The sequence below is a fragment of the Aethalodelphis obliquidens genome, unplaced genomic scaffold (genome assembly GCF_003676395.1).
Source record: "Aethalodelphis obliquidens isolate GAN/ISIS:26980383/991018 unplaced genomic scaffold, ASM367639v1 scaffold5, whole genome shotgun sequence".
Classification (NCBI taxonomy): Eukaryota; Metazoa; Chordata; class Mammalia; order Artiodactyla; family Delphinidae; genus Aethalodelphis; species Aethalodelphis obliquidens.
The window spans coordinates 17,357,846-17,375,830 of NW_020837949.1; the positions used below are offsets into that span (position 1 = coordinate 17,357,846).

The 17,985-nt window shown below is 41.8% G+C and overlaps 1 protein-coding gene across 3 annotated transcripts in view; it reads right to left on the reverse strand.

The window, feature by feature from the left end:
- NUP205 (nucleoporin 205) overlaps positions 1-10,300 on the reverse strand; it is an 81,177-nt gene extending 70,877 nt beyond the window's left edge. For 2 of the 3 annotated variants that reach the window (XM_027101811.1, XM_027101810.1), the window contains exons 1-3: positions 10,179-10,298; positions 3,351-3,493; positions 1,943-2,114 (exon numbers count right to left, since the gene is read on the reverse strand). In XM_027101811.1, coding sequence (XP_026957612.1) covers positions 1,943-2,114; positions 3,351-3,493; positions 10,179-10,206 — 343 coding nt within the window. In that variant the 5' untranslated portion in view covers positions 10,207-10,298. Of the gene's footprint in view, positions 1-1,942; positions 2,115-3,350; positions 3,494-10,178 lie in introns of all 3 variants that reach the window. The other variant, XR_003431873.1, reaches the window with a different exon arrangement.
- Between the last annotated feature and the right edge of the window lie 7,685 nt (positions 10,301-17,985).

Genomic DNA, 17,985 nt, shown 5'->3' on the forward strand with positions numbered 1-17,985 from the left:
GAGGCCCACGTACCGCCAAAAAAAAAAAAAAAAAAAAAGTCCTCTACTTCAAACATCTACCCATTGTTTTATCTCTTTCACAAAAAGTCTTTCAAATATTTGTATGTTTCTTCCCCTAGTAAATTAAATAACATTTTCTTATGTTTCAGCTTTCACTGGCCCTTTTTTTTTGCGGTACGCAGGCCTCTCACTGTTGTGGCCTCTCCCGTTGCGGAGCACAGGCTCCAGACGCGCAGGCTCAGCGGCCATGGCTCACGCGCCCAGCCGCTCCGCGGCATGTGGGATCTTCCCGGACCGGGGCACGAACCCGTGTCCCCTGCATTGGCAGGGGGACTCTCAAGCACTGCGCCACCAGGGAAGCCCTACTCGCCCTTTTAAACTGCTCTCCTTTGAATAAGTTCTACTTTGTCTTTTCTGAACTACTTTGCCTATAGTTTCTGTTTCATTTCCTATGGTATTTTTCACCCCTTGGCCCAATCGCTCTTACACTCTACTCCCTTCTGTTCCCCAAATTCATCTCACTGCCTCACACCTCTTACAGGCGATTTCTTCTGTCTAGATGCCCTCTGTCTTCCTGAGTGCACACCTACTCCACCTGACATATGCCTACTCATTTTTCAACAACTACCGTAAGCCTCGTTATCTTTGTGGACTTCCCTGTACAACCTGAGGTCAATTTAAATGCCTCCCCTCTGGACCATCCCTAAACCATGCATTAATCTACTTAATGGTGGCATAGTTATTGGTTTCCATGTCTTTCTCAATTACTAGACCATGAGCTCCTTTACACTAGTTGAAGTTTTATTCATCTTTATATCCCTGGAGTCTTAACACAGTGCCTGGCCCATAATATGCACAGAAAGAATAACTGTTAAATGAAGTTTTGAGTTAAACTCAAAATTCAAGCATGTCCAGTTAACATCTGCATCACAGAACGGGAAAACGACCTTAGTCATTCTCAATATCATATTTCTTTTAATGCAGGCTTAGGTCAAAAAGGATTCTGGCAGCCACATGCTATCTTCAGACATATTAGACTTTCTTTCAATTAAAATGCCCACCTGGCTTCTTCACATGGTTCCCTTGCTATAATTAAAATGAACTGCTTATTTTATGGAAATTTCAATCTTTTCTCTCTACAGCAGCCAGAGAAATAATTTCAGTTATTCTGGATTCTGTAACTCCTGCTTAAAGCCCCTGCCAACAACCTCCCACTGTAATTAGAATAAAATCCAAATAATCTTCATGGCCTGCAAGACTATGATCCAACTCCTGCTCTGTCCTCGTCTTCCTTCATTCTCCCTAGTTCCTGATGTTCCAGCCACAGTGGTCTTTGTATCCTTCAGCAGGCCTTTATTCGCACCTTGAGCTGTCTACTCTCCCTGGAACACCCTTCCCCAACAACTCTGGTATCTTGTCATCATGCAGGTCGCAGATCAAATGTCCCAATCTCAGAGAGGCCTCCCCTAAGTACCCTACTTACAGGTGCCCCCTATCATCCCCCATGTCTCTATATCCCACTGCCTTGTTTTATTTTCTTCCTAGAACTCAGTATTATCGAAATTATCTTATTCTTTACTCATTATCTGAATCACCCCCTCAAAAAGAAACTCCAAAAAAGCAGTGACCTTACCTTCTTACTCATTATATGACAATAAATGCTTTCTGCTACAAAACTTCTGAGATGCAGTCATTCTTTGCTAGTCAATTACCATGAAAAAGTCTATCTTAAAACAGTTAAATTTCCTTTAACAACTCTAATCACTAAACTAAAGCCTTCCCATTAGTCAAAGATAAACAAAAGGAAACACTGTGAATATCAAATAAACTACATCTTTAGAAACTATTTTGGAATCTAAGTGATATAATATTTTAAATTACAAGTGAATAATTTTACATTTATGTACTACCTTACCATAGGTTCAGTTAAATGTCAACCTACCAGCAAGGAGAAGCTCAACAGCTGCCAATTCTCCAATATCAAAAAGGTCACTGAGGATAAAGGCTTCTTTAATAAGCTGTTCAGGAAGAAGTCGGGTTCCCTGTTGACCCTGGATAGCAACTCCCTCTGTACTGGCTTTCTGAACCTTCTCATGTTGTTGAACATTTTTGGGCTACAACAATAAAAATAAATAAATAGGATCATGTAATGACAATAGCACATGGAGACAAGGTAAATTGTTACCTAGAGAAGTTTATTCACAAGGCAGTCTGGTAAAGTGACAAACAGGAGCATTGCTTATCAGATAGAGGTCTAACTATCAGATATAGTTAGACCTTTATGAGGTAACATTTTACATCACTTTCAACTTTTTATACTGTTATTACCTTCTCAATAACTGCTTCTGCTAAACTCTGAACTAAAAAATGTTGAGAAATCACACAAAATAGCATACTATTTTTCAAATGTCTAAGAAACTTTCCAAGTATATCTTTAATACATATAAAAACAATAAATCTTCAAGTGGGAAATAGCAAATTGAAAAAAATTATAGAATTAATTAGTAGGGCTAATGATAGCTTATTAGTATGTTATTTTAAAATGTAGTCTTATTTGCAAAAAGGCTTACTTGGTGCAAATATTTAACAAATAACATATAGTATAGAATTACTTGATAGATCATAAAATCTTAGGTATTTACACCTTGAAAAATGCCACACAGTCATTTAATTCAACTGCTCTATTAACAGAATGGAAAAACTGATGCCCAGATAAGTCAGGTGACTTGCCTGTGGTCATACAACTCTTTAGTGGTAGAGCCAAGACTGGAACTCAGCTCAACTGGCTCCCAGGCTAGGGCTCTTAAATAGTTCTTAGATGGTCTTGCTGGTCTATAAAAAAAAATTGTCAAGCAGCAGGGAAAGGAGCTTCCTAATATGAATCCCTGCCACTGAAGTACTCTACCCCTGGTTGAAAAGTACGTCAAGATGCAGTGATTAACAATATGTAAGAATTAACTGCTAACACAACTTACATAGCATTATGAAGAGTTAAAATGTTGAAGTGTACCTGGGAATAAATAAAATAATCAATCTTACTAAGCTTAGACAGATTAACTATAAGTCAGAAATTCCAAGGAGGCCCATATTTCTGAAATATACGGAACTTTCTAAATTGTATTCAAATACTATTAAGATATCTCCTAGCTAGAGATAAATACAATATTAACGTCTATGGAGAAGAGAAAAAAGATAATAATTGCTCCCAGGAAACTTCCATTTTTAGGAAAAACTTGAATCAATGGACTAGAACAAGTAACATTTCATTTACATGCATTAAGAATTTACTTGCTCCTTCAATCTTTAAAGGAAAAAGCAAATCCAAGAAGCAAAAAAAGAAAATTTCCTACTGGGTTTCTGAACAATGAGATGAAGTCAGGTTTGTGTTTCTTCAAAATCATGTCAAGAAGGTGAACAGCTTCAGGTTGTCTTCTCCAAAGAGCATTTCCCACAGTCTGCCAAATGTCTTTGTAAGGACCCCACAGACTAGCAGCTTAAAGAAAAAAAATAAAAATCAGCATCAAATAAAACATATATTTGGAAAATAAGGTAAGGTTATCGTCTATACATTTTAGTCATGCTCACAGCTCCTTTTTTTTTTTTTTTTTTGCTCACAGCTACTTTTAAATATAAGGAGTTATATATACAAACCAAAGATTAATATAAAAGAATATTAGAATTCACAAGCAATAATATAAACGTCATTTTACCTAACTTAATATAAAGTAAATCCTGACTTTAAATTGGAATATCAGCTGAACCTGGTTTTGTCACTTAATATTAGTTACGTGACATGGAGTGAGAAAATAACCTCTTTGAAGTTCAGTTTCCTTTTATATAAAATGGGGAGATCACCTGCTTCATAGGGTTGAACGAATTAAATGAGATAAACTAGGTAAAATATACAATATAGTGTCTGGCATATCATAGTCACTCAATAAATGTAACTGCCTTTCCTTCCCTCCCTATCATCTAGAGGAAAAGCAAGAATACGGGGGAAAAAAATCAGATTCTATAAAACTTGGAAGCTGAAAGAATAAGTTTTTGTTTTGGCTGGGACATTAGCTATTAAAAAACAACATAGAAATATGGAATTCTTTTGTAAACTCATATAAAAAGGATCACATTTTGCTTTGTAAAGGTAATAACAATAATAAGTAATACTTAGAGAGCTTTTGCTACTAAGCATGGTTAGAAAAACACGACCTGGAAGCCCAAAGTTTCTGTTTGCAAACAATCAGATATGGCACCCCTGTGTTTATAAAGACTCTGAAAGAGAAACTAATCAAAACCACTCACTCACTCAACAGATGAACTAACTATAGCTTAAACCGTAAAGGGTGGTCTGCAAACATGTTTAACTGCCATCTGAGAAAACACAAATCCCACTAAAGTCACCAGAACAGTCAGAATGACATGCAAGATAACCTAACTAAATGCATTACAATCTTATGAACAATGTTGTCAGAAGAAGGCAATTTACTGGGCAAATTTTTTTTTTTAAAAAAAGGATGTGCAGGTTGGGCTTCCCTGGTGGCGCAGTGGTTGAGAGTCCGCCTGCCGATGCAGGGGACACGGGTACGTGCCCCGGTCCGGGAAGATGCCACATGCCGCGGAGCGCCTGGGCCCGTGAGCCATGGCCGCTGAGCCTGAGCGTCCGGAGCCTGTGCTCTGCAACAGGAGAGGCCACAACAGTGACAGGCCCACGTACCGCAAAAAAAAAAAGGATGTACAGGGAGAGGACAGACTAAACCAGTCAAGCTGGATCAGCCATTCACTCAACAAACATTTACTGAGGGTCATGCATGTGCCAGGGACTACAGAGCAAGCAAGACAGACAGGATCCCAGGCCTCAGAGAACTTATAGACTGACAAGAAAGACAGGCATTAAATGCAGGATTCAAAACACAACTAACTACCAGGGCTTCCCTAGTGGCACAGTGGTTAAGAATCCGCCTGCCAATGCAGGGGACAAGGGTTCGAGCCCTTGTCCAGGAAGATCCCACGTGCCACGGAGCAACTAAGCCCGTGGGCCACAACTGCTGAACCTGCGCTCTAGAGCCCGCGAGCCACAACTACTGAAGCCCGTGCGCCTAGAGCCCGTGCTCTGCAGCAAGAGAAGCCACCGCAATGAGAAGCCCGCGCACTGCAACGAAGAGTAGCCCCTACTCGCCGCAACTAGAGAAAGCCCACGCACAGCAACGAAGACCCAACACAGACAAAAATAAAAATTAAAAAAAAAAAAACAAAACAGAACTACCAGTCTAAGGGAGAGGTACAGAGTGCTATGTGAACATATAAAAGGAAGACTCTAACCTAATCTGAAGGGCAGAGCAGGAAGTTTTGCATCAGGTCTTTGGTGTGGGGATGTGGAGGAATGGGAATCACCATGTCTAGACCTTACATAGAGACAACCATCCAACTCCCTGCGTTGCTTCTCCTGTTTTGATCCTAAACTTGCCAATCTTCTAATGAAAAATATAGCTTGTCATATAAATTTCTAGAATTAAAAATGTGCTGATGAAATGAGTATCCATGCAGATGTACTTCCCACTAAAGATCAATTAATTGACATACTGGTTTATATATCTGTCTTTTCCCAATGTGATCAGAGAACATCAATTACTGGAATCTACTCAACTGTGGATACACACTAACAAACATCACAGTTCCAGGCCTGCCAAAATGAGGACCTGACCCTGGATCCTGGTGACTGCCTGTGAGGTGCTAGTTGGATGGTGACTAACTGACTTCCCTAGAGATCATCTTCTTGGCTCTTTCCAGCTGCAAAGGACAGAGTAGGTTTGAGCCTTATATTCCTGGCCAAGATGGAAATTTTCCTGTTAGTAAATGGGAATGTTTCAAGTAGTAGATGACAAAATGAAATTGGACAATGGTGTGACCAATGGACTAACTACAATATGAAGTGTCAGGACCCAAGGATGTTGGGTAGGTAAGCTACTCACGAGGTGACGGAACCTTAACCAGGATGAAGGCAGTAATGTAGAAAGGCAAGGTCTGTTGGTAGAGTCAGAACTGGTAACTGATTGGCACAGGGGATGAAGGAAAGTTATCAAAAATGACTTGTAGGCAAATGTGAAACTTGCCTTACCACAGGTATTTTTAAAACCTGACAAAAAGCGAACAAAAGTAAACTGTCTATAAAAGTAATACTCAATAGAACCCCTGAAGAATAACTTTCTTTGCACTATACATAATTAGTTTGAATAAGTTCAGTGAATTCTAGAGAGAATTCCACTTCCCCCCATTTGTGGGGAGGCATCCAATAACAGATCAAAAATCTACACTAAAAAACCCCACAGATACCAGCCTCCTGAGTCCATCATTAACATCAACACATCACAGAAGGTAGTTGCAACAAAGATTTATATTCATTTTGTCTTTGGTTTGACTAATTTTGGTAAATATCTCCCTGTTATTGATTACAGATGAAAGGAGGCTATAATTTTTCCAAATTACTAAATATGTATTTTTAACATAAGTCATTTGCTTGTTTGAGGAATACATTTACTTTCCTAAATTTTAGGAATACCTCCAGCAAGTCAAATTTATTCACTCATTCATCATGTACTAGGTATGGGTAAGCTCACAGTGTAGTGAGGAAGCACATTTACCATATAGTCATACATAAGGGCAATATCCATTATGGTATGTGCTATGAAGGTGAAGTACCCAGGGCAACGATCACATAATAGGGGAATGGACCTAGCCAGGGAGATCAGGGAAGGGAAGGATTCACTGAACAAGTGATAATTGGGCTGAAATGTGAAGGATAAAAGTAGGAGTGGGAGGGGCTTCCCTGGTGGCGCAGTGGTTGGGAGTGTGCCTGCTGATGCAGGGGACACGGGTTCGTGCCCCAGTCTGGGAAGATCCCACATGCCGCAGAGCGGCTGGGCCCGTGAGCCATGGCCGCTGAGCCTGCGTGTCCGGAGCCTGTGCTCCACAACGGGAGAGGCCACAACAGTGAGAGGCCCGCGTACCGCAAAAAAAAAGAAAAAAAAAAAAAGTAGGAGCGGGAGGTGGTGGATGTACACTCCAGGAAGACAGCATGTGGGTTCCCGAGGCAAGAGGAAATGCTGCACTCTCAAACCCCTGAAAATGCCAAGAGAGCAAGAGTACCAAGAAGGGATCAGCAAGGGAGGCAACTGCCATACCATGCAGGGCTTACCTGCCCATGTTAAGGATTTGGGTCTTTACCCTAAAAGATCAAGTGAGATAGATTTCAAGTGTCTGGTGGACTTAGTGAAACAGAAAAGCATGTAAATGTTGAGAGCTGTTCAGGAGGATGCTAACAGACTAGAGTGGGTAGAGGAGGAGAAGGTATGACAACAGAGTCTGAACACTGATGAATCTTTGAAAGGTTTGACTGTGAAGAGGAGCAAGAGGACAGTAACTGGAATGAGGCATGAGATCAAGATAAAGATTTGGGCAATTAGTGGAAAGAAAAGGAACAAAAGAGAGAAGAGGGGATAATGGGGAGAAGAGTGTAAAGGGCAGGATTTACCTTAGACAGGAAGACACAGGGAAACTGACTCGAAAGAGTGCAGATATATCTAGGTTTGTAGGTTCAAGGGTGAAAAAAAGAGTTCATGCCTGTTGGCTTTTATTTTCTCTGTGACTAGGAGACTAGATTTGAGGAGTGTGGAAAAGGTCTGAAATAGACAATGCTATGAACAGGACAGGGGTGACCAGACAGCCATCCAAGGATTGTCAGTGTTAATGGTTGCTTACTCACAAGCCTGTAGGTCTACTCAGCCGGGCTGATACAGGTCACAATACTAGTAAATCATGCCGCTGAAACTCAGGCATAGGGCTTCAAACTCTACCCCTACTTTTTTCCCCTTCTACAACTCTGAGATGTTTAATTTTTTTTTAATTATGGTAAAAAAGCACATAATATAGAATTTGCCATCTTAAAAACATTTTGAAGTGTGCAGTTCAGTAGCATTAAGGGCTTTCACACTGTTGTACAACAGATCTCCAGAACTCTTTCATCTTGCAAAACTGAAATTTTGTACCCGTTAAACAACTCCCCATTTCCCCCTCCCACCAACCTCTGGCAACCAACATTCTTTGTTTCTATTACTTTCAATCCCTCATACAAGTAGGATCATACAGTATTCGTCTTTTTGTTACTAGCTTACTTCACTTAGCAGAATGTCTTCAAGGTTGATTCATGCTGAGAATTAAGACAGGATTTCCTTCTTAACGCTAAATAACATTCCATTATATATCTATAGACCACATTGTTTACCCAATTCATTCGTCAATGGACATTTGGGTTGCTTCCCTGCACATTTACTTTTTTAAAAAATATATTCTCCTGACTGGGCTCTTAAAAATGTTTCCTTTCAGGCTTCCCTGGTTGCGCAGTGGTGGAGAGTCCGCCTGCCGATGCAGGGGACACGGGTTCGTGCCCCGGTCCGGGAGGATCCCGCATGCCGCGGAGCGGCTGGGCCCGTGAGCCATGGCCGCTGAGCCTGCGCGTCCGGAACCTGTGCTCCGCAGCGGGAGAAGCCACAACAGTGAAAGGCCCGCGTACCGCAAAAAAAAAAAAAAAAAATTTCCTTTCTACGTTGCCAATTAAACACTCCTGCCACAAGGCCTTGTTATACAATGTATACTCTTTGCAACTGTTGGCAACTCCTTTTCCTTCAATGATTTATGTTTAATGATAGTAACTTAAAACAAGTACATACTAAAGAAAAGTATATAACCACACATACAACACACAAGCCTTGTTTTAAGTTTACATCTGTGTGGGAGGGCAGGACAGCAGTACTAAGGAAGTAATTTCACTACTAACATTCAGATATATGGAAATATTATGTAATGAAATGAATTAGGTTTTACTTAAGTAGGAGCATGTAGACGTTTAAGTATCAAAGACTGGCTTCGAATCATTAGCTGTATAACCTTGGAGAAGTTACTTAACCACTCTAAGACTCTATTTCCAAACCTGTAAAATGGGGTGTTTAATAGCAGCTACCCCAGAGTTGTATAAAGGGGACTAAATAAGATGAAAGTACAACGCTTAGTCCAGTGGCTGCGAAAAAGGAGGTACTTGATAAACATAATCATTCATTATTATAAAACAATTTATCGTAGTGTTTCCGAAATGGTTTGATTTGCAAAAGTCAGGTTTAGATAAGTTTTCAAGAATATCAGTCGTGTGAAAAGAACAAACCAGCAACAAAAAGACTGTATAAGGACGGAAAGAAAAGGCGCCCAGAAAAGACTCCTCTTGAGTGAGATTCTCTACAAGCATTTACCACACAGACGTGCTCTTAACCGCCCATTAAGTTTAGTACGGCTCAATCAAGGCATTCTGAGCAGGAAATTCTTCATTTTCAGGCCCGCTCCGGCCGCTGCAGCACTTTTGGATCCTTGGCCCGCCCACCAGGAGCCAGCGGTGCATCCCAGGAATTTTGACAGTCAAAATGCACCCACTCTTTCAAACGCCCCGATGGAGACGGGGGGGTTCCGCCCCTGATTGAGAATTGCCCAGAGGACCCAATCCAAATCTTTCAGAGTTTCTTTACTCCCTTCTAGATTCTGCCCCTCCCCGAAGATCTACTGCTCCAAAGGTACAGGAGCATCCAGGGGCGGGCCACACTCGCAGAGCTGGGAGTCACGGCACTCCTGGGCCACCTTCCGGATTGCAGGCTTCATAATTAAGCGGCCTCTTTTCCTGTAGGACCCCACCCACCCACCCAACCTCCAAGAAGGGCCCCAGTGTCCATTTTGAGGTGCGAGTTTTCAGCCTGCGCTCGTGGATGAAAAATATCTCAGGTCTCCCGGCCTCATTGCCGGAGAACTGCAAATCCTGCAGGAATTCGGACCGCAGACACATAATGGGGTGGGGAATGGAAGGGACCAGACTCGGCCTCGGGCTGCGGGAACTGCACGCCCGGTTCCAGGGGACCAAGCCTCCGTGCCTCGATCCTTAAGCCCCAACGCTAGGGCTAGAGCCGCAGCGCCGACGCGCGCCATTCAAACTGGGGAGGGGCGGGACTCTAGGCCCAAAGCTAGGGAGAAGCGGCAACTATGCACAAGTGCGGACCTGGACGCCGAGGAACCTCACTGCCCACGTCTCTGCCTGAAGAACGGACCAGCACCCTGCCCCACAGCTTGCCTTCTGGCCCGGCCGTACCTACCCGAATTTACCGCCAACAGCGTCGCCATCTTGGAGGCGAACTAACGGAGCCCTCCCGCCGCACGGAAGCCCCAGAAGAGGGTGAGGCTGCCCGGGGCCACGCCTAATCAGAAAGATACCACGCTGTCCCTTCCGAAATGCACGCTCGACCGACACAGGCGTACAAATACTCCAAAATCTGTTCTAAGTCACAGACGTCAATTTTCGCCGGGATTGACGAAAATTCCCATTTAAGTCAGGCGAGGGTAAGACCCGAGGTCCTCGAGTTGACGTTAATCATGCAGTGCATCCTGGGACTTGTAGTTTATTTCTAGTGATTAAAGTTGGTTAGCTGGAACAGAAAAAGACTGTTTATTGAAATGACTCCCACTTATGATATTATGAAAGCCGTAAATCCAAATAATTATCTCCATTTCAAATTAAATCTTCCTTGCGTTACTCCCTTACTTTGGGGAGTGGAGTGGGGTGTAAGGTGTCTAAACCTCAAAACTCCATTTGATGGGTTGCAAACTAAGTTCATTACATTTCATCTACTGTATATACCAGTGTATTGCGTCAATATAGTTGCATGCAGTTAAACAATCATAACTTTTTATTATGAAAATTTCAGATGTATACAAAATTAGAATAATGAATGACCAGCTTCAATAGCTGGCCAGTTCCTGTTCCTCACCCCCAACACAGGAGATTATTTTGAAGCAATTTGCAGACATATCATTTCATAAACACCAAATATTTTTCTACCTAAGCACCCCAAATAACTGGACCTTCTTTTTTCACTTGCTAAATTTTAGTTTGCTAGTTTTCAAACTAAAATACAGTCATTACCATTTGCTATCATATGCCAGATAATTATTAAGAATTTGCTTTCAAACAACAAGGTCCTACGGTATAGCACAAGGAACTATATTCAATATCCTGTGATAACCATAATGGAAAAATATAGGAAAAAGAATGTATGTATATAACTGAGCCACTTTTTTGTACAGCAGTAATTAACACAACATTGTAACTCAACTATACTTCAATAAAAAATAAATTTAAAATGAATTTGCTATCATATACCAGATATTTATTAAGAATATTTATTAAGAATGTTGTTGTTGTTACATTATCTCATTTAATCCCTGAAACAATCCTACTAGGGAAATATAATTATAGCTGCTTACTTCATAGATGTTCCATGTACCTCACAACCTCACTTTATCAACTCCTCCAACATTCCACTGAGATTGGGAGAAAATAGAGTTTATAGTCTCATTTCACTACTGGAAATCAGAATTAAATAATTTAAACAAAATCACAGAGTACATTGTTAAGAATAGCAAGCATATTCATTCTTCTGAACAAATAGTATTGAATGACACAATGTACATTAGGTGGGACACAAAAGTCACGGGTAATTTTTTTGAAAGTCATTGTTATATAGAGACAAATGCCGGATTACAGTGAAAGTGGTCTTAAGGAGTGAAGGGGAAGAGAGAATGAAAAGGTAAAGGGATTTTTTCCGAAGTTTAGCATGAAAGTGAGAAAAATATTGAGCAGAAACTTGGCAGGAAGTGGCATTCAAAGAAGATTTTCTTTCTCAGCACAACTATTATGAGCCTTCCCCTCACACACTCTTTAAGCCCACACATTTCCCTCTCGGTAGATCACTTTCGATGAAGGAAATCTAACTTCCTGCAACTCCCCCTCACCCATCATCTCACATAACAGGCATGCTCTCGCTTGATTGAGGTTTACTCAATCCATAGCAATTGGGTTATTTAGCTCCTCTAAAACTGCTCTCAGCGTGGTCACCAGTGATCGATTGTCAAACCCCACAAGCACTTTTCCGAATACCTTAGAAATTCTTTTCTCCCTTGACTTATGGGGCACCACCCCTCCTAGTTTTCCTCCTGTCTTTATAGTTCTCCTTTTTAAGTTTCCTATATGACCTTCTCTTTCTCTCTCTCTCTTTTTAAATAAATTTATTTATTTTATCTATTTATTTTTGGCTGTGTTGGGTCTTCGTTGCTGCTTGTGGGCTTTCTCTAGTGGGGCTACTCTTCATTGCAGTGCACGGGCTTCTCATTGCAGTGGCTTCTCTTGTTGTGGAGCACCGGCTCTAGACGCGTGGGCTTCAGTACTTGCGGTATGCAGGCTCATGTAGTTGTGGCTCACGGGCTCTAGAGCACAGGCTCACTAGTTGTGGTGCACAGGCTTAGTTGCTCTGCAGCATGTGGGATCTTCCCAGACCAGGGATTGAACCCGTGTCCCCTGCATTGGCAAGCGGATTCTTAACCACTGCGCCACCAGAGAAAGCACCTTCTCTTTCTCTTCTCATCATTAAATGTTGTTCTTCCCTTTTGGTCATTCCCAGCCTCTATTCTACCATTCTACATGCTTCTGGGATCTATGGCTTCTTACCACCACCTGTTTGTTAATGAATTTTGTACTTGTATCTTTAATCCAGTCCTCTCTCCTAGGATTCAGATTTGTATATCCAACTTGTCTACCCACGCTTCTATTGACTGTCATAAAGCACCTCAAAATCAATTGATCCAAAGCTTAAATGAGCACTTTTCTCACAAATCTCAGTCCCCTGTATCTACTCAGTTACCAAAGTTGGAAACTTGGGATCCACTCCATATTCTTCCTTCAATTGCCATATCCTATTCACCTTGCCTCATAAATATTTCTGGAGTCCTTTTTCTTTTCTCTGCTCCCTATGCCACTGTTCCATTGAGGTCTCATCTTCTTATACCTGGTATTTTGCAATAGCTTTCTCAAGGGTCTTCCTGATTTCCATCTCACCCCTTCTCATGGTCTCCCAAAGTGATACTCAAATACACAAATCATATCATGTACGTGCCCTAATCAAAATTTCTCAGTGACCTAGTTCCTATGGGTAACATTTGAAACTTCTTAGGAAGGCACTCATGCCACTTCCTGATCTGGTTCCGCCTCCTTCTTCAACCTCCTCACGCTTATTCTCCCTCAAGTGCCCTTTACTCTAATCACTCTGAACTATTTGTTATTCCCCAGGTACAACATGCTTTCTGGTACGTACTTGTACATCTGCTTTCCTATCCGCCTGGAATACCTATCTTTCTTTCTATGTCCCTCTGTCAACCACCCACGTCCCTGAATTCAAGCCATTATGTAATCATCTGCCACACTGAATCTGGGTGGGCCTTCTGACTTGCTTGGACCAAAACAGTACAGTGGAAGTGACGTTGGGTGAGTTCCAAGCCTGGCATTTGAGAGGCCTTACTGCTTCCACTTTTGCTTTTTACTGCCCTGAGATATCATGAAAGGAAACCCCAGCCAGCCTCCTTGAGAATGAAAGACCAGGAGGAGAGAAGCCTAGCCAGCCTCCAGCCGTTCCAGCTAAACCAGCTGAGATGCTAGACATGAGTAAGGCCATCTCGGATGCTCTAGTCCTAGTTGAGTCATCACTTGACTGCAATGGGTAAGTGAGTCCAGCCCAGAGTTCTGAATTGTGAGCAAGTAAAAGCCTGCTGTTTTAGACCACAGTTTTGTGGTTGGTTATGTTCAATAAACAATTGATTTACTCCCAGAGAGAAACAGCTATGTCTTTTTACATTTGTATTCCCTGCTGCTGCCACATCCCTGGCTTACAGTCACAATTCAGGAAAAAACAAGTTGCAGACCTTGGTGCTTGCAAGATCTACGGGCAGAGAGAGAGGCCACTTGTATGCAACTGTGGCTAAGAGCACAGACCCTAAAGCTAGGCTTCCTGTATTCAAATTCTGTGTCCTTTACTTATTAGCTGTGAAACCCTCCTTAGTGGCTCAGTTTTCTCATCTCAAAATGCGGGTGATAATATTAGTATCTACACTGTAGAGTCGTTAAGAGGCTTATTCATAAAGTGCTTAGACTGTGCCTGACATTTAGTGCTCTGTGAGTGCTGTTTAAACAAAAATAAACTTTTTCTAAGGCAAAATAAGTGCTAAGTGGAGATATACTCAATTAATTAGGAGGAGTTTAACCAAGTTGTAAGAGTGCACTGCAAACATGGAAGTAATAGCAATTAACCAATTTGTGATTTATCTGGGGTGAGTGGTAGAACTGTGCCCTAGTCTAATTGATCCATTGTTTGTAACTTCACTCATTGCTCCAATTAATTGTTTTAACTGTATACACAAAATTCTTTGAAATCTTAAAATAAGAACAGTTAATTCTTTTTTGAAAAAAATGAAGTATAATTACATACATTACATTACATTAGTTTCAGGTGTACAACATAATGGCTCAACACTTGTATGTACTGCAAAATGATCACCGTATAAGTCTAGTTAACATGGTCACCATACACAGTTACAGAATCCTTTTTCTTGTGATGAGAGCTTTTAAGATTTACTGTCTTAACTTTCAAATGTGCAATACAGTATTATTAACTATAGTCACCATGCTGTAATTCCATCCCAGTGGCTTATTGATTTTATAACTGGGAAGCTTGTATATTTTGACTCCCTTCACCCATTTCACTTATCCCCCAGCTTCTGCCTCTGGTAACCACCAATCTGTTCTTTGTATCTATAACGTTTGGTTGTTTTTTGTTTTTTGTTTTTGGCTGCACCACATGGCTTGCGGGATCTTAGTTCCTGGACTGGGGATTGAACCCCAGGCTCCCAGCAATGAAAGAGCTGAGTCTTAACCACTGGACCGCTAGGGAATTAATTCCCTGTTTGCTGGGTTTTTTTAAGACTCCACATATAAGTGAGATCATATAGTACTTATCTTTGTCTGTCTGACTTATTTCACTTAGCATAATGTCCTCAAGGTCCATCCATGTTGTTGCAAATGACAAGATTTCATTCTTTTTTTTTTTGGCCGCGTTGTTTCCATATCTTGGCTGTTGTAAATAAGATTGCAATGAACATGGGGATGTAGATATCTTTCCAGGACAGTTAACTCTTATTTGGAGTCCAGGAAATAAAAATTGGAAAATTACATGAAGGAAGTGGCACATGAATGGACAGATGCTAGAATTTTACATGGTCACGAGAGCGTATGGGGGCTGGGAGTGGGGGAACAGATCAGTGAAAAAGTGACGAAGTCCAAGGTTTCATATTTACAGAGCTGCCAGAATTCCTCTGGACAAGGCTTAGAAATTTAGGTGAGTTTCAAGTTCTGTGATTTTCCATATCCTGCCAGGGGAGGACTCCAGGCATGACAGATTCACCGTCATGTTTGCCCCCAGTCAGTGGCCAGCTGTGGGTTTGCAGTGGCAGAGCTACTGGCCTTGGAACACTGGCAGTCTCTGGTGGAGTAAGAAATAAATTTTCCCCAGATTTTCCCTGAGAGAGTCGCAACCACAATGCAGCAAATGACTCTGTGTAAAAGCCTCCCTTCGAAGGCAGGATTATTCCAACAGCCCCCTAACTGGTCTTCCTGCCTCCAGTCCCACTCATTTCCAGTTTACCTTCCACAGTGTGACCAGAGGGTCCACTTCATCCTCCCCCTAAAACCCCTCAAGTTCTTGTCACTATCCTGAGGACAAGTCCACACTTCTTACAATGGAACACAAGGCAGTTCTCGACCTGGTCTCTTCAGGCCTCTTCAATTATACTCACACCTACTCCCCTTAGGTGCTTTAGTGATTACTGGGTTACTTAGATACACATTCTGAGCCTCTTCAGCTCCTGGAGCCCTTTACCAGGGCAGCTCCCTTCTTCATGGGGTATTCCAACTAGCTGCTGGAGTCACTCCTTCTTCCCTCCAAATCTTTGTTGGCACTATCTTCTCATTCAGGAATAACTTTAGCCCCTTCATCTGGTTACTCTTCTCATCTGGTTACATCACTTCCGCCCCGCCCCTCCTACCTCAGCCTGGACTACACACCATCCTGTGCTCTCCAATAATGTACTATAATTTCCCCAAAGTTTGTCTGTCCTCCTGGACTGAAAGCTGCACGCAGAAGAGTAGAGGCAGCTAGTAGCCAACAAACGTTTGTTGAATGAATAAAGGTAAGGAAAGGTCAAGCTGCTGTCTTCTACCCGTTGCCAGACTATACCGTGGGCTCCTTGAAAACGGCTTCATATACCACCATCTCTCTTGCAAGTGCCTGAAAACTCTTGGAAAAGAAGGCTGGTCCCTCTTTTCCTCATGCATGGATTGCCAATACGGACCTGAAGGGGATAGGGTATTCCATACTTCGTTATATGAAAAACACCAGGGCTCCAGCTAAGGAATTAGCTGGTTGAATCCTCTTGAGAGGTTTTCCTATACATACATGTGAGAACTTGTGTCCTGACAGGAGGCATGTGCCACAGAGGTGTGTGACATAGAACAGGAAAACGGGCAGGAGCAAAGGAGTGTAAAAGTGCTGGTGGCAAAGTCCATTTACCTGACAGAAAAGAGTCTGGGTTGTATTCTGGGAATTAGCATGAATACTTGGCTCCAGTCTTGGGCAGCAGTGTGTGAAGGACAGTGGGGAGTTACTGAGGAAAGCAGAGCTCTGTCTGAGTGTGATGAAAAAGCAGAGCATTCATGCTATCAGAAGAATACTCAAATGAAACTATGTACAAGGAACAAGAAAGCATTAATTGAAATAAACTACCGTACTGTTCAGGACATGATGTAAACTCAGAAACAAAGGACAATAGGAAACATTCCCAAGTGCAAACAAATGCAAAATAAATAAATTAGAGAAAGAAGATTTTAAGACACCAGATTACCATGAAGCTGTTGTGTGTGTCATATCTCTGCTTCCATTTTGGCCTGGGCCATACTTCAGTGATGTGTATTGTGTATCTTCTCTTCCTGCTTCATGGAAGAGTTGAGATTTTAGGAAGGGACTAATCAGCAGTGTAAGGTTTACGTGCTGGTGGAATTGAGAAGAGACTTTTGAGACAGGTTGCCCTGAATCTAAATTTCTACCTTGGGCTTCCCTGATGGCGCAGTGATTAAGAATCCTCCTGCCAATGCAAGGGACACAGGTTCGAGCCCTGGTCGGGGAAGATTCCACATGCCGCGGAGCAACTAAGCCCGTGCACCACAGCTACTGAGCCTGCGCTCTAGAGCCCACGAGCCACACTACTGAGCCCACGTGTCACAACTACTGAAGCCCGCGCGCCTAGAGCCCGTGCTCTGCAGCAAGAGAAGCCACCTCAATGAGAAGCCCACACACCACAACAAAGAGTAGTCCCCACTTGCTGCAACTAGAGAAAGCCCGTGTGCAGCAACAAAGACCCGATGCAGCCAGTAAATAAATAAATAAATTTATTTATTTTAAAAAAATAAAATCTTAAATTTCTACCTTGCCAGTGACTCACTGTGTGATAGTAAGCAAATTTTTCAACCTCTCTGAGTTTCCTCATCCATTAAAATAGAAATAATACTTTCCCTGAATTGCTGTGAGGATTCAGTAAAATAACATATGAATTTAACATAAAACACTTAGAAGATATTCTGCTGTAGTCATAGGACGATCAGTATAAAGAACAATGAGGGTAAAATATGGGGATTAAATAAAGAAAAAAGGAGCCATTGAATGAGTGTCTGATAAAGATACATTGTATTAATTGCAGTCAGCCCTCTGTATCCGTGGGTTCCACAACTAAGGATCTAACCAACAACAGATCAAAAATATTGGGGGAAAAAAATTATAGAAAGTTCCAAAAAACAAAACTTGTATTTGCCTTGTGCTGGCAACTATTTGCATAGTATTTACATTGTATTAGGTATTACAAGTAATTTAGAGATGATTTAAAGTATGGTTGGGGGGAGGACATGTGTAGGTTATATGCAAATTCTACACCATTTTATATAAGGGACTTGAGCATCCTCAGAATTTAGTA